At 39.4% G+C, this 23,521-nt stretch overlaps 3 protein-coding genes across 3 annotated transcripts; all 3 read left to right on the forward strand.

Moving 5' to 3' along the window:
* Nucleotides 1-6: 6 nt before the first annotated feature.
* Nucleotides 7-6,301, forward strand: shisa4 (shisa family member 4). Its single transcript, XM_086087121.1, has 5 exons — nt 7-287; nt 1,245-1,422; nt 1,533-1,669; nt 1,752-1,943; nt 3,068-6,301. The coding sequence occupies exons 1-5, from the start codon at nt 188-190 to the stop codon at nt 3,106-3,108; spliced, it is 648 nt and encodes a 215-aa protein (XP_085943247.1). The 5' UTR covers nt 7-187; the 3' UTR covers nt 3,109-6,301.
* A 96-nt stretch (nt 6,302-6,397) lies between these two features.
* Nucleotides 6,398-16,212, forward strand: lmod1b (leiomodin 1b (smooth muscle)). Its single transcript, XM_086087120.1, has 5 exons — nt 6,398-7,276; nt 7,717-8,140; nt 10,853-12,159; nt 13,322-13,634; nt 14,886-16,212. The coding sequence occupies exons 2-5, from the start codon at nt 7,928-7,930 to the stop codon at nt 14,910-14,912; spliced, it is 1,860 nt and encodes a 619-aa protein (XP_085943246.1). The 5' UTR covers nt 6,398-7,276; nt 7,717-7,927; the 3' UTR covers nt 14,913-16,212.
* A 1,902-nt stretch (nt 16,213-18,114) lies between these two features.
* Nucleotides 18,115-22,151, forward strand: timm17a (translocase of inner mitochondrial membrane 17 homolog A (yeast)). The gene is made up of 6 exons (XM_086088029.1): nt 18,115-18,215; nt 19,629-19,728; nt 20,327-20,390; nt 20,462-20,590; nt 20,681-20,791; nt 20,900-22,151. Exons 1-6 carry the CDS (start codon nt 18,190-18,192, stop codon nt 20,974-20,976), a joined length of 507 nt encoding a protein of 168 aa, XP_085944155.1. The 5' UTR covers nt 18,115-18,189; the 3' UTR covers nt 20,977-22,151.
* Nucleotides 22,152-23,521: the final 1,370 nt, after the last annotated feature.

Below are 23,521 nucleotides of genomic sequence, written 5' to 3' on the forward strand. Positions count from 1 at the left end.
CGTGAAAGCACCGCCACCATCCGAGCCAGGCTTGATCGGCGTCACAGTCGGCTAGTGTGTCATTTCCGACGGTTAAAGCACCGCTAGCCGACACATCTCGTCTCTTTTCTTCCCAGCTCGAATCATGTGTGACGACAACTATTAGTCATATAAATCATTTGTGTATCGCCTCGCTCTTGTTGACTGGATGAGAATGGCGTTTCGCGCGGACACCAGCGCGTCAGTGGTGGCGTCGACTACGACGACCGTTTTAGCGATGCTAGCCGTCGTCCTCTGCTCCTCTCTGGGTAAGTTTTCGGGGGTAATCCCTTGTCGCCCAGGCCGCGCCGTTTGCTGACCGCTCAAGGCGTTGGCGAATGACATTTCGTTATGTTATATTTATTTCTCGTTTGAGTGGTCTTTGGAGTGAAGTGCTCGTGCGCGAACCGTTCGTGTCTTGTTACAAATAATAATAATAATTAAAAGCGAATGTCGTATTTATTGGCCTTTAAAACATCGTAGTCGTTTTAAGTAAGCTATAAAACTACAATTAAAACTATTATTAAGTTATGTGCATTTTTTTCCTCATTTTCTTGCTTTATGATGGAATTTAACATCCGGGTACTTTATAGCGTTGCTGATGCAAATAAATGGTCGCCATATTGAGATTGGTAGAAGGTAATCGATGATGCGAGTTTGTCTGCATAAAACTGGCAATATTATCACTTACGGCGCTTTTGTATTTTATGGTTTATGTTAACTCTTCACTTGCATATCGGTGCATATTTTCCTGTATTTATATTCTGCATATTTATTTAAATTATTTGAGTCATAATTCAGCAACTGGGTAAAAGTAATCGCTCAATGCGAGGACATCTCGTCAAAACAGATGGGATGCAGTCGATTGATTTGTACCGTATGTGATCATCACTGTCTTCACACTTTTTTTTTTTATGGAAAGAACAAATAAAACAACACAGGCATTGAACAATGCAAGTATATACAGTACATAACAAAGACAAACAGCAACAACAAAACAAAGAGGGAAAAAAATACTTTAGAGCTTCATCCATTTCCTGAACGCTTACATTACAATTCATCCAATGACTCAGGCAGCTTTTTTGTTGTTAACTTCTCTAATAACAACACATTGATAACAAACTTCAAATCCTTACTTTCGCCATGGGCATATAAGAAACTAATCAGTTCTGCACCAACCTAATACATTGAATATTTCTCCTCTCCATTCACATCTTCGTTCTCAGTCGGAGCCAACGAGGACTGCCTGTGGTACGTGGACAAGAATGGCACGTGGCACAACGGCTTTGACTGCCCGCTCATCACCTTCTGCTGCGGAAACTGCCAGCGGCGCTATTGTTGTCTGGACGCATTCAAGATGATTACGGAGCGCGAGCAGAAGCGCTGCATGCTCTTCCAGTTCAGGTCAGTGTACGGCCGGCATCAATCAGTTTGAGGGGAAACTGAGAAATATTGTAAAGTTTGAGGAATATCTGGAATATCTAATTATCTGTGTGTTGTTTGGCTCCTTTCAGTCCAACTACATTAGCTGGCATCGCCTCGTCCATCTTGCTCTTTGTGGCCATCATCGCCACCATGGTGTGCTGCTTCATGTGTTCCTGCTGTTATCTCTACCAGAGAAGGCTGCAGCGCGGCAGGACTCCCTACGATCGTAAGATTTCTTACTTAAAACGGGTCCACGTAGAAGCTAGAGATGACCCTCATGCCATACTGTGAACGTTTTTGTCCCCCAGCCCAGCAGATCCCGATGGCCAGCTACCCCGTTGAGCCACTGTACGACGCCTACGGAAAACCACTCGGGCCGACAGAGTATGCACATGCGGGGTACCCCATGGCGCCCCAGTACCCGGGCATGCCATCACAGTACCCCATGATGCAGCCTGGACAATATCCCCCTCCCCATATGGATCCTGTTTACAGCCAAGGTAATGACTATATACTGCGTTTTACTCATAGTGGCATTCCTCCTCACAAAATGCAGATGCATTAAAGCATGGCAGACCGAACACACTGTTGAAGATGTCATCTCCACATAACACACAAGATCCCCTTGAATACTTACAATCCCCTTTGTTTACAACAAGCGTTAAATCTATCTTAAATTTATGTCGGGGGGTGGGGGGGAGGGGGTGCCGTGATATAACAATTATGAGATTTTTATGTGGATTTAGTTGGAGTGTTATGAGAATAAGTTAGCAATTTTGTATGAGATGATCTGGAATATTGCATGAATGAAGTTTAAATTTTACATAAAATTATTATGAATACAGTTGCAATTATATTTTTAAAACATTTTTAATAATACAACATGAAGTTGTGGTTTTACATAAATAAAGTATTATGTGAAAATTATGCGTGGACAGTGTAATTGAATTAATTTTTTATATTAATTATAATTATTATTTTAATTCTAAATTAATTAAGTTATAATTTATGCAAATATTTGCACGTTTTTGTGAAATAAGTCGTAATGAAAATAAATGTGTAATTTGACTCTTAAAATGTGAATTAAACATATTTGAAACATAATTATATGACATTATTTTGTGCAATTTACAAGAAAAAAAGGCAGTAAGATAAAATTTTAGGAATACAAAACATACATTTTACAAAAGATGCGGTAATATAATGAGGAGCGATTTCCTGTGAGAATAAAATTGAAATTTTACTACACAAACGTAATATTTGAGAAAATGTTTACCATCATATGAAGTTAACAGTGCAAAAAATACCCGCCCATAAACTTCTTATGATTCAATTACTGGTGTGTAACATGTCAAAAAGTAGCTGAGCATGTTATCATTGTTTCCGAAAAACCAATATGCTCAGTCAGCTCTTGTGGAGGACTACAGAAATTAGAAATTTTTTACTATTGAGTGGCTTAAATTCCAAGAATTCGGGGAAATTTGAGGTCATGTTTTTAAACGATTCATCGATGATCAAAATAGTTGTGTAATAATGAGATCATCCATTATTTGTCCGTGTATTATTGCACCTTTATGGAATGGACGCTACGGAACTGACCATAAATATCTTCTCTATTTTTCAGCTCCTCCGCCGTACTCTCCACCACAGTATCCTGGTCACTGATCAGCTAAACACATGCAACGCACACGCTCACACTTGCACACACGCATTCATTAAATGTGTTCGGTGGCAGCAATGGGGGCGGGGGGGGGGGGGCTGTTTTAAAAGAAGAAAGACAGCCAAATCTCTCACACACCTCAACAAATAAATGCTTTAGAGCACAGGTGTCAAACTCAAGGCCCGGGGGGCCAAATCTGGCCTGCCCTTCATTTTATGTGGCCCAAGGAAACACATTTAAAAAATTGTCTACACTTTTTTTTTTTTTGATAAATATAAATTTTACTGGCCTGATTTTAAAACTATTCATTAATCATTGTGTTTTGTGTATGAAATATGAGGTGGTTGTACATTTATTTCGGTCCTAACGGCCATAATGAGTTTGACACCATTGCTTTAGAGTGTTTATCTAACATGAAGATAAAAATTAATACTCATATAATGTATTCGTTTTTTAAATGTCTTAACAACATTTCCACGCGTGTCCTCCATTTCGCAACATAATTAATTGTGTAAGCAAGTTTGCACCATGCCAAAAAGTGCAGTAAATACGAAAAGGAAGTCTCTTTGTTAACGTGACACGGTTTGTATTTTCCTATTGTTAAATTGTTTTGTTGAACTCAAGTCAACCCCCCACAAAAAAAGGGGGAAAGTGCATCCGGATATTTTGGCAGGCTAAATGTTTGGATGAGTTTTACGACACTATTGGGATCAGGGTAACCTACATTGTGACATCTCATCATATTTCTTTCCATTATCCTTTCCACAAATGCATTTCGACACTCGTCGCTGTCAAGTAGTGTTAATGTGGCATGAGGCAACACGATAGCTCATTTATGTGACTGATACAGAAATAGGATTACATGATGTCTGTTTATCTTTTTTTGCTATTAGTTTTTACTGTGAGCAAAACGTGCAATTGCCGTTCAAGGGAGGCATGTTGGATTGAAGAGTAATGGCTTGATTGTGTTTGGTACAAAGCAGTGTTGAAAGTGCCACGCTGAAAAGAAAAATTAGGGAAATAATCTATTTTTTTACGAGAACTAAGTCTGAATTTTATGAGATCAAAGTTGTACTATAGCAAGACAACAGTTGGGGGAAGTTGTAGTTTTAAGTGACGAAAGTCAAGAAGTGAGAAATGTTACAAGAAGTCAATTTTATATTTTTGTAGCAAATTTGTTGTCTTCAAAAGAATCTCAACAAAGCGGTAGTATTACTATGCAAATAGCATACATTTAAAAAAGAAAAATCTGGTAAACGTACAAATAAAAAAAATTGCACTTGAACTGGAAATAATTAACCACTAGAGTCAAAATATTACCCGCAACCCCAAAATAAGTCCGTTTAGAAAAAGCCCCCCACCCCACCCAACCAATTTACAACTAACAAAAGTGATGAGAGACGTCACAAATTTAATTGAACATTTTTTATTATTATAGAAAAAAATATATAATTTCTAAATTTTTATTTATAAAAATATACATTTTTCAGAAAAGTAATATTACATGAAAAATATCCAAATATGATACAGATTGTTGGAATTGTACCAGAATTAATTCTTACCTATTCCAGAAAAACATTATGATCAACTTTGAGTTGTAATTTTACTTGAGTCATGAAAAAAAAAAATCTTTGTAACATTTTCATAACAAGAGTGAGAGTTCAAAATTTGTATATAATAAAAATTGTAATATTGAAAGAAGAACAAGTCATAATATTTATGAAGAAAAATGTGAAGTTATCAGTGAAAAAAAGTTCTCAATTTCCAAAAACCAAAGTAACAAAATGTACAAACTGTGACCTTTGACCTGCCGTTTTCTTTCCAGTGTGGCGCTACCATTGCCGGTACGTGTCATAGTTGCTGCTCAGAATACGTAATGAATTTTATGCTACTTTGAATTCTTTCGTTAGCTGAAACATTGCATTCTTTTTCATTTTGTCGCTGGAAGCTAGCATTGCTATTCGTCGCACCTTGCACCATCTCTAGCGTCAGCATGCTACTGAAGTAAAACTACATTTGCGTTGATGTCAAAGTAGGATTTGTTAGTGTGATTTCCATGTTGAATATTTATTGTTATGATTATAATTATTTGTTCAGGTTTTCACATATCAGATCAGGGGACTTGTCGGTCGGTTAGGCTGCTTTGAATTTTTTGAACTGGATGCACAACATCCCGCCTCACCGTCCCTGCACCGTGAAATTAGGGCTGGATTTACGCTGCAGGCCTCAAGTGACAGTCGGAAAGAGGGCAAAAACATGAATCGGATATGTTCAGATTGCAATCAAATGTGGATTCAAATCTGATTTAAACTGTAAAATATTCCACCAGATGGCACCAAAGTAATACTTGGGCTATGCACAAATATAGCAAATAGGCGAGTTTATCAGCTAATAATGGATAAGAGGCTCCCCCCACCCAAAAATTGGATGAGCAGTGGATATAAAAAGTCTACACACCCCTGCAGCTGAACTTTATTTGGGAGTTATTTAAATGGTTGCAAGTGTGTGCTGAGTTTGAATGTGAACGCTTCATTCTGAACACAGCCACATCATCTCTGTTGCACATTTTTATTATTTCATTTTCTTCACCCTTTGGCTCATTATTTTTGGTACAATATTTAACGATGTATCTGTTTTGTACAAGTGTGTGCGCAGTGTATACTTTTTATACCCACTTTAAATTTGGAATTGGGGACTCAAACCTGCCGTGTAAATCCAGTTGAGCAGATTAACCGTTGAAGTTAATGTTTTGTAATCCCATTCCTCATCAGTTTTGTGCTGTTTTAACTTTATTACAGTATTTATTCAATGATACTGTAACAATACCCTAGCTGTCCAATCCATTATCTCTTAAAAAAAAAAATAATGTCCCCATGTTTTTAGATAAACTGCATTTTCTTTTCCTATTGGGACCTCCACTTGTGCGGTTGATCTTTTATTTATATTTTAGCCGGTGAGAGCAAACGGTGTTATGTTGGGAGTTACTGAGCCATCGTAAAGCACACTGGAAATGTTCAAACACTTTCATCTCTACTCCACTTTGGATTTCCTCAGTGTTTTGTTTTTTACCTCTGATTGCCTGTGTCTCATTAAACTTACTATGAGGTGGGAAGCAACTAAAATGGAAGCTATGACATTGTAATATATAACATGAGTGAAGAGTTTTTATTTCTAATGACATAAAATTTAACTTTGGAATGTATGTTGTCTGTGTCTTTTATTCTGATGATTATGACCGTACTTTCCTCTTGTTTGATTGTGTGCTCTTTAGCGACATCAAGTGGTCATGTTGTGAATTTCAGCTAAACTGGTGTCTACTTTTCGCCTGTTTATGGAGAAAATAATTTAATTAGCACATTACGAGTTATATACATTTATTATAAATTTTAAGTTTTAATCGTCAATGTTGGGAGAAAATGTGTTACCGTTGTGAGCAAAGTATTGATCTTAAAGGGAAAAAGTAATCGTCATCTACCTGAGGATGAAAAGAAGTAATCATTTTAAGAGGAACAAAACGGCATTACTAGAATAATGTGAGGGGGGAAAAATCACGTCATTTTCCAAGAAAAACTAGAATTTTCCTAGAAAGAAAACAAAGATTACATTTTATGAGAAATGTCAGAAAAACTTGAAAAAATAGGTGAATAAAACTGCTCAATAGTTTCACAAGAAAATGTAGTCGAAGGGAGGAAAAGGCTTTGTGAGAAAAAAAAAAGGAATGTGTAATGCTATCAAGCACAACAAAAAATGTGAGGATAAAATTGCAATATTACAACAAAGTTGCGAGGGAACAACATGCACTTTTAAATATGAAAAAAAAAAATATTCAGGTGCTTTTGTGATTTCTCCTGGGGGGGAAAAAATAGATTTTGATTACTGAGTTTGATCATGTGGCGATTGCAAGCCGAGCCATGATTGGTCTTTACCTGAGCAACTGATGTCATTTTCAGTCGATAGCAGCAAGTGGCAAAATGGCTGTCCCCTGAGTTGGATAAATAATATCCTTATCCTTTGTGAAACAATATCACAGCAGATTATTGAGCTGATTTCGGGCCATTTCCACGTACGTCTGTATATACTTATTATTCCCCCCCCCCCCTTCCCCCCCAGGTAGCCATGGTAGGCACACAAGAAGAGGAATGCAATGTCCATTGAAGTGAAACAACAAATGTGGTATGAACTTTTCAACTCTTTACATTTTATTGTGTTTTTATAAAGTAGAGTGCTATTTTTCTTATTTAAAAAAACACAAAAAAATATTCCAAATTATTTCCCGTTTGTTTTATCTGGATGGCATTTCCGTTCATTGCAAAGCTGAAAGATGATTCGAGAGGGGAATGTTCTGCGCTGTGGATTGGTCGCAGAACAAATTAAACTTGTAATTCAAGGCGCCACTGTATTATTTGTTGTACATTTATATATACTGTAGCTGTTGCTCATTCTCAATTGTAGAAGTGATCGTTGCCCCTGCCACTAAAAAAACACACAAAAAAAAGCAAAGTAAACCAAATCCGGAATGAACAAAAATAGCAATTGTGTAATGAGAGGAATTGTGTGTACACTAACTGATCTGGCACCTCTGTAAACTGCAGCCCTTCCCATTCCCTTTAAAGGAGCTTGCCGTCCTCTAAACATGGCCATGCACTTTCCCAGGATTCCAAGGAATGTCCCAGCCTCTCACTGGTCGCCCTCTTTGCAAGCATGTGAGTCCGGCCGGGATCCACGCCTCGCTCTTTCTGGGACGTATGGGAATATTTTTGCCTCGAAGCTCCTTGATAACCTGATTTTTTTTTAATTATTATCAACCGAGATCTTGGTTTAAGTATGTCCAGACGGAAGGTGAGAGGCCTGACCCGGATGGGGCGGCAGGTGAGCGAGGACCCGGACCTGGACACCCTGCTGTCCACGCTCTCCCCGGAGGAGATGGAAGAGCTGGAGAAGGACATGATGAAGGTGCCCGACCTCAACCCGGATGACGCGGAGTTGATCGTTCAAGCCGAGGACGCCAAAAGCTGCCACAAAAAGGACTCCATTCAGGTACAAACCTGTTGTTTTGCTTCTTCTTTGAGGTTTTGCGTGTAATGTGGCAGCACGGTGTACTAGTTGTCTCATAGTTATAAGGTTCTGGGTTTGAATCTCAGCTACGGCCTTCCTACTATGTTGGCTTCACTGAATTCTAGAGTGTCAATGATGTGCTAGTCATTGGCTGGTGGCCAGTTCAGGGTGGAGCCCACTTCTCTCGCCAAATGTCAGCTGGGATACACAGGCTGAGGCTACAGGAAATGGATGCATTGGTGGTTGTTTGTCTCTCTGTGTCATGTGATTGGCTGACGATTAGTCCAGGGTGGATCCCACTTCACTCGCCATACGTCGTCTTGAATTGAAGACTAAATTGTATAAAGGTGTAATGGGAATAGTCATTTGTCTTTGTGTATTGCGGTTGGCTGGCACCGAATTCAGGATGTGCCCCGCTTCTGTCACCAAAATGGGCTGCAGGTGTAGACTCTAATTTGTCCTTAGGTGTGAATGTGATTGTGAAAGGTCATTTATCTACATGTGCCCTGTGATTGGCTAACAACTATTCCAAGTTGTACCCCAATTCTCTCACCAAACTGTACCCCACTTCTCTTACCTAACATCAGCTGTATTTCAGGACTCCCAATTGCCTATTGGTGTGAATGTGAACAGTTGTTTATCAATCTGTGCCCTCAGACTGACTAGCAACCAGTCCTGGGTGGATCCCACTTCTCTCACCAAAAGTCAGCTGTAATTAAGTACTCTAAATTGTCTATAGATGTGAATGTGAGTGTGAATTGTTTGTCTGTATGTGCACTGATAAGATGGCAACCAGTTAAAGTAAACCACTTCTCTCACCAAAAGTCAGATTGGTTAGATTCCAGCTCTCCCACAACCGTGATATAAAAATGGATGGCAGGAAGTTTTTTCTCTCTTGTATTTGCCCTGTGACTGGCTGGCGGCCAATCTAGGGTGGATCCCACTTCTCTCGCTAAAACGTCATCTGGAATATTCAGGACAAAGCTATATCAAAATGATGCATTTGTGGTGTATATGTCCTGTGATTTTAGCTGGCAAGCCAGTCCAATGTGGATCCCGCTTCACTCGCCTATAGTCAGCTTGGACAAGCTCCAGCTCTCTCATGACCCAAACGATGACAAGCCTAACAGAAAATGGAAGGAGGGTTGTAACATCCCGATCTAATGAGCGTGTCCGTGTGTTGTTTGTGAGGGTGGATTGAAGCAAGAGGCCAGCTGGATCCATCAGATCCTCCATGGGCCGCCAAAAATATTGTTTACCCCTCCGGGCCCTGATTACATTTGACATTCAACTCCTCGCAAACAAAATCCTCCTTTTGGAAGCTGATGCTCCTTTAAATATCTTTTGTTTGATCAGATTTGATTTGAAGCACTTGGGTTGACACTCGAGGAGCTTGTCTGTGCTCAGTTCAACGTACGGTTGCTTAATCCCGGGCCCTGGTGGAATTCCTCGCTTGATCGCCCCTACGCTCACTGCCTTTTAAGGATGTGTCCGCTAGCCTGGCTTGCCGCGGGGATCGCAAATCAAGCACTTGGCGAACCTGAGCCATAAAAATAAAAAAAAAGAGAAGAAGAAGATGGCCACTATAAACACACATGCCGCGTCGCAGGCGGATGAGGAGCCAGGCGGTCGTAAAGGAACGCCGAGGCCGAGTTTGCTCCAAGCGAGGTGTACAAATACAGATAAGATTGTGTTAAGAGGGATTTGGAAATTTGAGCATTGTGTTTCATTCAACATGGAAAGTTGAAGTGATAGAAGCACAGATTTGTTTGCATTACTGTTACTGTAATGATTTATGACTTTCTGGCAAGACAAAAGTGTTCACTAAGGTAACTTGAATAGAAGTTGATAAATAAACTACTGTATTTTTCATATTAATTCGAGGTTCATTTGCCTTCATTTAAGCATAAACTTTAACCTATATGACCAAAACATGTATGTATAATAAATCTTATATTGCTTATTGTAAAACAGATTAATTTATTTATTTATTTATTTTTAAAACACCACCACACACACAAAAAAAAACAAGAGGACCTTGAAAAAATAACTGCAAATTAACTCACAATGACATTATTGATTATATTGCACATCTTTCAATTCTCAAATGTATCTAAAAGATTATCACACATAATAGACTGAAAACAATAATTGAGCTTAATTTGAGTTTTCTTTTCTTTTTTTAATTCCTTCCATTTCCTTCCTGAGCAATTATCTTGTACAGTGTGTGTTAAGAAGGATTTTTCATCTCTGGTATGCTGGAAAGAAAGTCAAGGGTCAACAGTTCATTACAAATCTTTATTTGTGTGGTCAACATTAAGTTCCGCCAAGCCACGGACTCTGTAATTGCCACGGACTCTGTAATTGCCACGAAACATTCATGTTAACCGTTAGCCTAGCTTTCCTTCTATTACTTCTTCTTGTTTATATTTTGCGACAGTTTGGATTCCCCGCGGCACCACACTGCCTCCCACAGAACAGTCTTGGTATTGCAACATATGTCTCGTTTGGGGAAATGGGTTGCGATTGTTGGAGTATACAACACATGATGATAGGATCTATTGGTCCTATCATGTGTTGTATAAATATATATATATATAGTTTTTAAAAATGTGTATGTTTGTACTCCACTTGAGGCTTGGCTGGCAAGAACTTCCGCGGATTAAACATACTCATATTTGTTCTTTATCACAGGCTGAACCAAAGAAGGAAAGCCGGAAGCAGGATTACCCGAGGAAGACGGGCCCGAGCCAAGAGGGCAACGACTCCACCGGGATCCAAAGACGAGAAGACAAGACCAAAGACGGCAACGGCAAAGCTCCAGAATCCTCAAAAGAGGAGCAAAGTCAGCCTTCCGGGGACGTGAAGGAAGGATGCAAGGAGAAAACGGCATGTGAGGACAGCAGAGTGACAGACAGGAGAGAGAACCGCGAGAGCAAAACAAGGGATGCTATCTCCAAGCTGCAGGAGAAGAAGAAAGAGGACACCCGCAAGGAGGACATCCGAAAGGACGACTGCAGGAGGAGGGATGACACCAAGACCAAGGACATCATCTCCAGGCTACGTGAGAAGAGCGAGAAGGAAGTCGGCAAGGAGCGAGTGCGGCGATCCGACAGCTTCAGGACGCAGGGGCTGGTCTCCAGAATGCTGGAGAAGCAGAACAAATCCCAGGACAACCCGACTCCCGAGGAGAAAAAGCCTCAGGATGAGGATAAGGACAAGAAGGCGGCTCGCAGAGTGCAACAACAAGCTTCCGAGAAAGAGGACGGAACGAGAAGATCCGAAGAACTGCTCAACCACAGCGATCACCTGAAGAAGACGAAATTAGAAGAGGAGAAAGTGGACGACCGAGAAAAACTCTCCAACTGCGTAGCCCCGACCGCCAAAACGAAGGAGGAAGACGCCGCCGACGAAGACGCCAGCATGTTCGACGAGCTCCTGGAGCAGGTCCGCTGCGACGACCCGTCCTTGGTGGAGCTCAACGTCAACAACTCGGAGGTGATCAAGACCAAGACGCTCATCGAGCTGGCCGAGGCGCTGCGCCGCAACACCCACATCAGGACGGTGGCGCTGGCCAACTGCCGCGCCGACGACCACGTGGCCTACGCCGTCGCCGGCACGCTACGCCACAACGCCACCGTCACCAGCATCAACCTGGACTCCAACCATCTCACTGGCAAGGGCATCCTGGCCCTCATCCAGGCACTGCGCTACAACGCCACCCTCACCGAGTTACGCTTCCAGAACCAGCGGCACATTTGCGGAGGCAAGACGGAGATGGAGATGATCAAGGTGTTGAAGGAGAACACCACCTTGCTCAAACTGGGCTACCACTTTGAGCTAGCCGGGCCCAGGATGACCACCACCAACATCCTGAGTCGTAACATGGACCGCCAGCGTCAGAGGCGCTTGCAGGAGCAGAAGCAGGCCCAGGCCGCCAACGGAACCGACAAGAAGGATACTCTGGAGGTACCCAAGCCCGGTGGCGGAAGCTCCCTGAGGTGCGTAAACCGTGAGTTACGCCCCGCCCCAAAAAGGGGAGTACTGTTGATTGCATTTTGATGCAAATGGAGAGCCGCAACCCACTTCAACAGTTCTTTAGCACCAAAATGGCGCACAAATAGGCGACTCCGAAAACCGAACCGCAAAACAACTGCCTAAAGAAAGGCCCCACTAGCTTAATGTTAATGCTAATCTATGTTACAGTGCTTTAACCCGTACGCAGTTCTAGGCAGGAGAAAATCTCACTGCAAAATGATTGGCTGCTGCATACTGGCAACAACTGCCTAGATCTCAAGTGGGTTTCATAATAATAATAACGCTGAATGAACAGTTTATCCGTGTCATACTGACCCCAGGTGGCCAAGGTGAGCACACCGGAAGGATTGTGTGACAAAAACTGATAATAATAAAAATAAATTAAAAAAAATAACATTATTATGGAGTGCTTTTATCGGACAAGATGAAAAGATAAACTAACAAATTCAAAATGAGATCACTCGCTGTATGATGGCAGATGACTCAACTCACTTTACAAGCAGCAACTTGACGGATAGGCCTATATTTTATAAATATTATTCTAAAAAAGAGGCTCCAAGCTCTTTATTGCCATTTTCAGCTGAAGGTTACTGTTAAACTAAACACAAACCAGAGAACATTAAACGTTGCTTGTTTATAAACAGCTATATAGCCTCCGCTAGCTTAATGCTAACATAGAATGGGAAACTCCATCAGGCTAGCAATTAGCTTTAGCATCTGATATCTGACAACATATGTAGACAAATAATATAACAATACTCACAGGCTTATAAAAGAATATAAGCCTCAGTAAATAATTACTAATATACTATTAATATAATATACTATAATTACTAATATTACTGCCGTGCTAAGAAGCCGAAGCCTACAATAGAGTACTGCTACTGTATGTCCATAATGTCTTATACTGCCCCCAGGTGGCCAAGACTAGAATGAGCAACACAAAGTGCATTAAAGTGTGACAATTTTTTTTAAAATTCTGTTTAATTATGTCATTATTACATAGTGTGTTTTTATAAAGGTTGATCATCACACCCATAAACAAATCAAATACCATGGCAAACTCGGAACTGAACGGGAGTCCCAAGACCAAGAAAATTCCAAGAAATTAATTCTGTCTTGCAGAAATTCCACCGCATGGAGCTCTCCGAAAGCGTCCCCCAAACCGTCACCGATGCCCTCGCCCATGCCTTCGCCCAAGTTGACCCCCAAGAGGGGAGCCGGGGCGACTTCGCCACCCCCGCCGCCGCCCCCGCCCCCACCTGGGGGAGGGCCCCCACCTCCTCCGCCTCTCATGCTGGAAGTGGACTCCTTGAGGAACTCTTTGACACCGGTGTCGCGAAGGAGCCTGGACGGGAAGAACCGAGGGGGCGCGAAGAACTCAAGGGACCAGCTGCTCGCCTCCATCAGGGGGAGCAAGATGCAGCAACTCAAGAAGGTACGGCCATCGCTCAGTGCTATTGTAGTTCACAAAAATGCATGAAATAATAATCAACATGAAGTAGGAACTCACACCAACGTAAAATCCCAAACAACACAATTGGTTAAAGTCTGCAAAATAAAGAAAATAATAATAATAATCAAGACACTTTTGAACACATTGTAAATGTAAATGTAAAAAAGATAGAAATAAAGTGAATATAAAATACTGTACAGTATTGATTAGTGCTGCTTTCCTTGAATACCTCTAGATGGCAGTAATGCCCAAAATATGGAGTTGTCATGTTAAAAAAAAGAGAAACAGAAATTACGGAATATGGCTGTGTCACCTCCTGAACCCGGCAAGAGTTTTATCATCTTGGTCAGGATCTTTCTCGGACTCTAAAAAAGGCTTCTAGTGTCAAAATAAATAAGAATAATGTCAAAATGCATCCAAATAATCCTCACAAATCAAAGTACAAGGATCCAAAGCACAATGCTTTTCAATGAGCAGAGTTGACCGCCATTTTGACTTGTGGCGTGAGCGCGGAATTGTCAATTACCTGGAGCAATTAAATACGTTCGGTCTAAAAATACTTTTGATGTTTTATTAAAATAAATGTCTAGACAGACTGTGTTTGTTTTTGTTTTGTTTTAAAGTATGGCCTATCCATATGGATTGAACTCAAGAAACGGTCAGTGTTTTATTTTTCATAAAAAAACATGACCTAAATAAAGTATTGGCAGCTGCTTAATGTAACTAATAAAGTAATTTGTAATCTGACCTACTTTTACAATCAAGCTATCAGTAAAGTAACTGTTACTTTTATAATCAATTCATCTGTTTTTTTAGTTTTTCAAGGCAATACTGATTATTGAATATAACTAGAGGTGCAACGAATAATTGTCAACTAATCGATCATCAAATTCATTGATAAATATTTTGACAATCGTGTAAACATTTAGAGACCTTGTTTAATTTACTATTGTCCAAAATCTTGGCGTTTCAGCATGTAAACAGTAATAACTTAACTCATTCCTTGCCGCCACGACGATATGAATCGTTTATGATTAGCAGCGATCGGAATAGCCAACGCTAGCGAGGCTAGCTGCTTTAATCTTCCATAACCAACATATTATTGTACTCTTAAACTCACACAGACATATTAAGATTGTGTCGCCTTGTTGACCGCACATTTCACTGTTGTAGTCCACCGGAACACTGTATACATTTCCACTTGCTGAGTCCATTTTGCTCTTTCCCCTACAGGTGCCCATACCTAAGTGGCTGCAGTGAGTTTTCCCAACGGCATCTGGAACTTAAGAACGCGGTCGAACGGACATCTCGCCACAAGAAGACAAAACCTCCCGTCGGGCAGAGGGTCGTCCATCTTGCAGGAATGACAATTTTGACAACGACGCCGCGCTTCCCCCCCCCCCGAGTCCTTCCCACGGAACACTGGACCAAAAGGACCCATGTGGAGAACGGTGGTTTCTGCCAGTCGTCCATTTTGCGCTCATGGATTCATATCAATCTTCGCTGGTCATTTGTTATTTGCACTAAGAGGGACGATATGATGTCTGTTATGCAATGATTGTCTCGCGTATGAATGCAAGTGCCTGAGAAAATAATTAACGTGGGGTACACACATGCCAACCACATAGGGATAAAACGTTTATTATTGGAATTTTCGCGTGTGGTGTACTCGAAGTAACTAACAAATCACGCCACACAATTAACCATATATCCGCAGACAAGCGTAATTCTGCACCCTCAAAACTCGATGTATGTTGTAGTACCAAGACTCACCTGCGAGAGGCAGCATGGTGGAGAAAGAGGAGGAGAAGAAAAAAAATTGAAAATGCTAGCAGGTAAGCCAAATGCACAAATTTGGCCTGGTTGACGGTATGTTTGTACCCAGCTTTTAACATTTACAATTGTCGACCCCAAACTTTTTATGAGCTGACCAGGCAGTAAAAATCCCTCGTAGGGTAATCATTAAGAGCCATCCAATAATCGGGCCTTTGCTGCCTTTGATCGGAATTGGGATAAAGTTGTCGCCGCTTTAGTCATTTCAACCACTCTCAGTCAAATCGATCCAAAATATCAGGGAATAAATCAACAAGACGGCCCGACTTCAAGAAACAACATTAAGGAAAAAAAACACATCAAGGATCGTGCGTCTCATGTCAACAAATCTCAGGCAAAGTTGATTTAGAAAAGCGCCACGAAGGAGTTTTAACTTGGCAGTAATTACGCGTTATCAGGAAGTGCAAATCCAGAAGTGTTGTACAGAATCTTGCGTGATAGAATGTAACGTTCTTGTAATATAGCTACAGTATGTTTTTAAGGCTGATATTGAGCTTCCCGTTGATCAATAACTTTTGAGTGAATGTCTTTTATTCAATGATGTCATGGCACTTCCTCTTTGTGTCACGTATATTTTTTTTGTTTTCATTTTGCGATGACACACCTTTGTTACAGAGCCTGTACGTCTTCAATAAAGTGCTTTGCTATGTTGCTGTTGACACACAAAAGCAATTAATTATAAATATGTTTGTGTATTTACAACTAATGTTTACATAATTCAACAGTTTCTGAGTAATTGTGTTTTCATCTTCAATAGTTTTTCTTCATGTTTTTTAATCAAAGAAACTAAAATACTATTTTAATTTTTTTTATCCAAATATTTTTTAAAGGATTTGTTTTTAATTCAGAACAAGTTTGGACAATAAGATGGAAAAAAAAATGTAATTGATAAAAGGAACATTTTGGGAGATAAAATTGTTTAGATGAAAGTCTCATAAAAAAAATTATGTTACATAATAAGTATTATTTTTAGAAAGAAAAATAGGGATGCAAATAAAAGAAAATGTTATTTTTATTTTTATATAGATATAAAAGTTACAGTATAAATAAAACATGAAGTAAAGCAAAAAGGCAAATGCTTCAATAAATCAACTTAATTGAAAAGAGAATAGAAAATGTTTCAGAATATAGTTTTAAAACGTTTCTGACAGTGTTTGCAAAAATTAAAAAAATTTAAAAATGATTTCGTTTTTTTAATTATTATTATTTTTGTTGCCAGAAATGGCAACCAATATTTTTCTTTTTTTTTAATCCAATATAGGTTTGCTTACCTGATAATAACTATTATTTGATACTTATTATTTATTAGGCATCAAATCAGATTGCTGTTGCTATATTTATTTTTATTTTTTTATTTTTTTTATTTAAAAAAAAAATCAGAACGTTTTTGAACAACATTTAAAAAATAATAATTGCGTGACAATTTTTTAATGGACAGATATGCGCTTTCCTTTGCAACAATTTAATTTCATTAGCATATTTGGCTCAGTGACTGCGCTTTGACTTTAACCACACTTTTTGAGGAAATTGCACTTATCCAAAACATGCATACCGGTACTTGCTATATGTCATCCAGCTTTACTTCATTACCTCCGCCAAGTCTGAAGTGCTCTGTTCACATCTTACGTGGACGTGTTTGCATAGTTTGTTTGCTGAAGGGAAGAAGGTGGAAGCTGTCGAGTGTGGAGACAAGAAGAACAGCAGCTGAAAGCCGGTTTACGTCTCAGCAAATGTCTATATTTGGTCATTTCTTCGATGCAGGCTCACGATGTAATTCATTCCTCTGTGGTTCCAATAGCAGGCTGCTGGCCAGTTTGTCGCTGCTCTCCGTCTGCCGTCTGCTGCTGCTCTGACCAGCAGCGAGGATAGATTGGGAAGGAATGAAAACATCAGTTGAACTTGAACCTGGAGTCTGTGAGCTGTGACTTATGCAGTCGAAAATATGCACACACACAAAAAAACAACTCGTGGTCATTTCTTAACAATTTGTTTGAAAGTATTACAAGGGCCAGACTTCTTCACGGTTGTTATTTGAGGTTAACATAAAGACTTCCAAGATGTCTTGTCGTCAATTTTAAGATTGATTTACCCGTCCTTGTACTTATTTATTTGCTTATTTATTTATTACCTTATTTGTAAAGGGTTTGCTTGTCATAACTGGCTTGATTCATATTGATAAATCTGTCAGTAATACCTTAGTGAACAATGAAGTGGGAAAATACAATTCTGTAAATCTCTTTTTTTCCCTTTTTAAAAAAAAATAAAGACAGATACTTTCTTAATCTCGTGGGAGTATTAATAAAAAAATAAATAAAAGGAAAATGCTGTAATCTAATAAATGAAATGCAAATAATAACAATAATCAAAACAATAATGTTACATTTGAAATATTTGTGTTATTTAAAGAAAAAATATAAAGGGAAATAATATAATTTAAATGACTATTTTCTTCCATTGGTACCGCCAGTATCCTCTCTATCCCTTTTGACTAATGTTAATTAAAAAAAAAACATTTATAAATATTGTTAATTCAATGAAAAGCAAAATGATAGAAACATTTAAAATGTAATAAGATAGTTTTGAGAATTTGGCTTTTGGTGATTTTTAATTTTCCCACTATGGAGCGCCTGTAAACGCCTCACAGTGCGTCATTACGTCAGTCTGTCGTAACACTCCAGCAAGGAGGGAACAGCAGAAGAACAAAATGGAGGAATATGCCAGAGAGCCGTGGTGAGTCTTTTGGGGGGGGGAAATAATAATATTTTATTATTATATTCTTTAGCGTAGGATAGCGTAGGATGTCATTTGAACAAGGTTGTGTGATCTATTAATTTGTCTGTATTGTTTCCCACGATACTCAGCAGAAACCGGTCCCCTTACCACCGTTAGCACGGATGCTAAAATAACGTTACATTGCGTTAGCCACATGACATCGTGGCTAAAAGCACGTTGCAGTGACCTTGCGGACTTGCCCCACTTCCTGTACACACCAATGTCATCACGTCATTTTCTCTTAACTTTGCTCACTGTTTTGTCACAAACTGCAATACAACAGATGTCACATATTGAGCGCTTATTTTGACGTCTAGTGGAGGACGTGTTAGCTGTAGCTATTTGATAAGTAACCTGTCAATGACGACGAGTTTGGCACCTGATTGCACAATATGGCATCATTTGTCTGTTACGTTTTAATCACCATTTAACACAGGTGGGGGCAAGTCACTTATGTGCAGGTTTGGCTTACGCACGTCCCCAAAAAGTGAAGTTGAGTTGCTTATATGTCAAGCAAGACTTGGGTCCTGCCGTACTATCTTGCTCAGTTGCATCACTAAGCCACTATATTTGCATACATAGACCTTGAACACAAAATGTAATATTAAATATTGTTCTCCATGAGATTTATGCACCTCATATCCTAGCATACTGGCGGACGGTCAGGTTTGCGTGTACTAAACAAAAGTAAACAAAAAATAGCACAAGCACAAAACTACATGGATAGATGCGAATATGTGCATGTTTCAACTATCAGTTTTAATTTCACAACAACAACAACAAATAGCGAGATAAGGCTGCAATTAAGTTTTAGAATCGAGTATTCAACAAAAAAATTATCTTGCATTTAAAAATATGTACATGTTACCGTAGGTACAGGTTTTATTTTTGTCCACTTGTGGTCACCTCATCCTCATGTTGGACATGATAATATCTATGATTTGAATGTGTATGGCTTAAGAAAGCGGCGCCTGGCCTGGTGAGTGACATGGGCGCCAGCCAATGAGAGTTTAGAGTTATCAGGCTAACTGTCTGAGTGAGTTTTTGACATTGGCAGCTCATGTATGAGTGTCCCTATTCCGTGTTTGTTGTCTTACCGTTTGGTCAATAAAGCGATAGAAAGTACACCAGTGAGCTGTGTTTATCCTTGACCACTTGTAAGGGAATGCCAATGCATTCTGACCAGTGGTGGTAGGCTTTTTAAATTAGCCTATGTTGATACATGACATATTATCTGTCTAATGTTCTCTGCAAAGCTCCGAGGCAGTTTTGTAATCAAATTATTCAAGTTAATTTGTATAATTTTTGCTGCGCTGTAGAATCTGCGATGGTTGACTGTACATGGAAATTAAACTATGCAAATGCTTTCAGTCCCTGGAGGATTGTGGACGACTGTGGGGGTGCTTTCACCATGGGGGCCATTGGCGGTGGAATATTCCAAGCAGTTAAAGGCTTCAGGAACGCACCTTCGGTAAGATTGCTCATAATCACTGCCATTGACAGCTATAGACGTCAAAAATTCATTTTAACTATTTGTATTAGTTTAACATTTTTTTCCCCATTTCTGTTAACAAGAGTATGAAAACCTAGATTTTTTTTTTACATTTAGAACAGGTATAAAATTTGTAATTAATCGTGAGCTAACTAGTGAAGTCATGCGATTAATTACAATTACAAATTTTAATCACCTGATGCCCCTAATTTTTAATAACCTTGTCTTTAAAAAAAAATTATATATATTTTTTATAAAAATAAAATAAAAATTAGGGGGCGTCGGGCAATTACAATTTTTAAACGTAATTAATCGCATGACTTCACTAGTTAACTCACGATTAATCACAAATTTTGTATCTGTTCTAATACAAAAAAAATTCTAGGTTTTTATACTTTTGTTAACAAAAGTGGGAAAAATGTTCAACTAGAAATAGTTCAAAAATAAATTTTGGACGTCTATAGCCGTCAATGGCAGTGAATGAGTTAAAAAAAAAAAAGTCCATATTTTCCTATCCATGATTAAAGTTTCTCATTTCAGATCTTTAAAGTGCATTTATTGATGCTGTGTTCTGCAGGGAATGAATCACAGAATGAGAGGCAGCATGACTGCAATCAAGACCAGAGCGCCACAGCTTGGAGGTAAGATTTATTTATTTATTTTTGCATTATGCCCCGCCCATCTCCAACCAGCGTCTGTCTGGTGTTTGCAGGCAGCTTTGCGGTGTGGGGAGGCCTCTTCTCCATGATCGACTGCGGCCTGGTGAAGGTGCGCGGGAAGGAGGACCCCTGGAACTCCATCACCAGCGGCGCCATGACGGGAGCCATCCTCGCCGCCAGAAGTGGGCGCACAAACGCTTTTGAAAGCATTCCGCCCACGTTGTGGCCTCAACAAACACGCGCTCATGCTGTTAACTGACACCTCTTTGCAGATGGGCCAGTGGCCATGGTGGGCTCAGCGGCTATGGGGGGCATCCTGCTAGCCTTGATAGAGGGCGCCGGGATCATGCTGTCAAGGTTTGCCTCAGCACAATTCCCTACTGGTAAGTTGGACCACCCAAGGTTGCTTCTTTTTTTTTTTACTTAATTTGTGACAAATATCCCCAAATGTGCACAACAAACGGACATCTTGATTTGTTTGTGTGTTTCAGGTCCTCAGTTTGCAGAGGAGCCTGCCCCCGCCCCCATGCCGGCCGCCCCCTTTGGAGACTATCGACAATATCAGTGAGAGGACCAGTCGCTTCTCGCCCTTTTTATGCCTTTTTTTTTTTTAATTCCTTGCTGGAGTTGCGAAATGGAGATGACACACGTACACATACGTGGCCATAGAGACGCTCGCCCCCACCACATGACGAACTGAGACTGCACAGTGACATCCTCATTTACATACAAAATAACCACGTGTTGTTTTTGTGCCACGTGCGGCGGAACCTCCAAAAGAGAACACACACAAATAAAAATGAATGGATGTAGTTCTATCAAAAAAACAAAACATAATTCATTGCATTTTTTTTTTTTTTTTTGTACAAATGATTTCGCTAACCTGTTCCTTTTAAAAACTCAAATGTGTCCAGCAAGCACAAAAGTCAGACCACCCTCACTGCTTGTCATTAGCCACTATGCTATTTACGTTAGCATCTGTCTAGTGTACATTTTGTGGTTTTATTTTATTGCTCGTTGTACTGAGCAGCCCGGCCATTTGCGATCTTTTGTTGGTGAAATAAACTTGACTTGACGTGAGATGCACAATTGAACAATTTAGCCAAAAACCATAATTGGACTAAAATCATATCTTAATTTTTGTATGTAATTTAGTGAGCAGCCCAACACATCCTTATGCCATGAAAGTTCCATTTCCAGTTCTGTGGTTATCATCACATGACGTTAAGGGCGCATTTTCCATCAAATGTTGGGTCAAACTCGTTTCATATTTGAAGGTTCCGCTGCTTGTGTTTTTTTAGGGGTTATGTTGGAATGAACACCTGTCGCTCAGCCACTGCAGTTGAAGGCCAGGTGACCTGGTCGGGTGTAAAATGCGAAGAAAAAACAAAGCGTGATTAATTTATAGTACTTTAGTGTACTGTGTATACATTTAAAGGCACGTCCTTGTATTTGCTCATTTGCCTTATGCTCGAGCTGGCCGCCCCCTCTTGTTGCTTACGATACGACGACTCCAGTTGGTTTCAAGATGATGTATTTATTTTTTACAATGTAAAGAGTCAACTGGGTGTTTTTTGCAGAGGTTCTTTTTTGCATTCCACATGCAAAAGATGCGGGGGGGCAAAGGCATAATCGCAAAAGGCACTGCAACCGAATGGTGGGCCTCATGCAAGGAGTTGTTACATCCTGTATTCAATCTATATGAGATTGTACTATAAGAAAATAAACTGAAATGTGTTTCAATTGTTTAATGTGTACTTTTTGGTCAGTATGATAGGGAAAACGTTTCTACTTCCTGGTATAGTGGAAGATGGTGTTAATAAAATTGACCGCTAGAGGGCGCCCGTCACTAAAGGAACCTTAGCATGGGGTCTTTGACGGCAAATAAGTATGTAAATCGGAACGAGTTGTCTTATCACTAACCTACCCTAAAGCACGACGAAAGTCGTAATTAATTACTGTAAATATATGCATTATACACTGCACAGTCCATACATTAATTAGCAAGGTGACAAGATATGTCAAAAGTGGCGTTCTGTTTAAATGCTGTGGAATGGCAACATCATCCTAACTATAAGAATTTTGAAAATTGGATGATGTGCTGCATTTTTAAGTTGGAAGAAATTACCTTTTTTTGTGGGGGGGGGGGCATTTTTGTGTAATATTGCCTATGGCTGACAAAGTTCAGCTAAATGCACTGAGTGAAATTTTGAGGGGTTCTACAAGGAAGATATTGTGACGTCACATTCAAAAAGACGTCACTTGCCCTAAAAACTTAAACATTACTTTTTAGAAGAACGTATACAATGTTTATATTCTATCATTTCCCTTGTTTTGTATACTCCTTATTGTGTGAATAGAGAACCTTGGAAAAAATATACTTGTTAGAAGAACAGTGTGGGCAGTAGAATAGGTCATGTTCTACAGTATTTTCATTTTTGTGTGTGAATACTTGTTATCATTACATATTTTTGTTTTTGTATTTTTTATTTCACCAAATATGGCAGGTAAACACATCCTCTGTAGGATTTAGGTCTGGGAATTTGGACTTGACACGCGATCATTTGAGGTCCATGGGTTTTCCCAGACTTCTGCAGTTGGTTAATAAATTATATATATGTGTGTGTACAAAAATAAACTTGGTCTTATTCCTTCACCCACTTCCTTTTTTTGTCCCAATATGAGTACTGCTGTCTGATTTCACAATAAGAAAAATACTTAAATGTGTCATAATGACTTGAGAGCGACTCATGGATGTGTCATAAAGACTCCTCGCTTGCTTTTTCCCTGAGAATAAACTATTTCAACCTCACAGCATTTGACTTGCAAAAAAAAAAGTTTTTTTATTTTTTTTATACAACAAGCAGTGGAAACAGTCAACCACAAAAATGTAACATATAACAAGCTGGACATTTTTTCCATTTTACTTTTTATCTGAAAGAAACAACAGGTTTTCATTGACTCCATCAATAAGGCATTTTTAATAATGATAATAAAATAATGCAAAAAAATGTTAATAACATGTAAATAACAGTAAATGAGAAAATGTAAAAACAAATATTGAAAATAAACTGATTGTAATACAAAAACAATAAATACTATTAAAATAAATA

Source organism: Leptonotus elevatus, chromosome 10 (assembly GCF_054856555.1).
Source record: "Leptonotus elevatus isolate MCC_2025b chromosome 10, RoL_Lele_1.0, whole genome shotgun sequence".
NCBI classification, from domain to species: Eukaryota; Metazoa; Chordata; class Actinopteri; order Syngnathiformes; family Syngnathidae; genus Leptonotus; species Leptonotus elevatus.

What these genes read in the sequence shown, in the direction of transcription:
- shisa4 (XM_086087121.1), top strand. Translation starts at nt 188, where the DNA reads ATGAGAATGGCGTTTCGCGCGGACACCAGCGCGTCAGTGGTGGCGTCG. An exon ending in CGGCAGGACTCCCTACGATC is followed by an intron (nt 1,670 to 1,751) that starts GTAAGATTTCTT and finishes TTTGTCCCCCAG; the next exon opens with CCCAGCAGATCCCGATGGCC. An exon ending in GGATCCTGTTTACAGCCAAG is followed by an intron (nt 1,944 to 3,067) that starts GTAATGACTATA and finishes TCTATTTTTCAG; the next exon opens with CTCCTCCGCCGTACTCTCCA.
- timm17a (XM_086088029.1), top strand. Translation starts at nt 18,190, where the DNA reads ATGGAGGAATATGCCAGAGAGCCGTG. An exon ending in AGCCATCCTCGCCGCCAGAA is followed by an intron (nt 20,591 to 20,680) that starts GTGGGCGCACAA and finishes ACCTCTTTGCAG; the next exon opens with ATGGGCCAGTGGCCATGGTG. An exon ending in CTCAGCACAATTCCCTACTG is followed by an intron (nt 20,792 to 20,899) that starts GTAAGTTGGACC and finishes TGTGTGTTTCAG; the next exon opens with GTCCTCAGTTTGCAGAGGAG.
- lmod1b (XM_086087120.1), top strand. Translation starts at nt 7,928, where the DNA reads ATGTCCAGACGGAAGGTGAGAGGCCTGACCCGGATGGGGCGGCAGGTG. An exon ending in ACAAAAAGGACTCCATTCAG is followed by an intron (nt 8,141 to 10,852) that starts GTACAAACCTGT and finishes TCTTTATCACAG; the next exon opens with GCTGAACCAAAGAAGGAAAG. An exon ending in GGTGGCGGAAGCTCCCTGAG is followed by an intron (nt 12,160 to 13,321) that starts GTGCGTAAACCG and finishes TCTGTCTTGCAG; the next exon opens with AAATTCCACCGCATGGAGCT.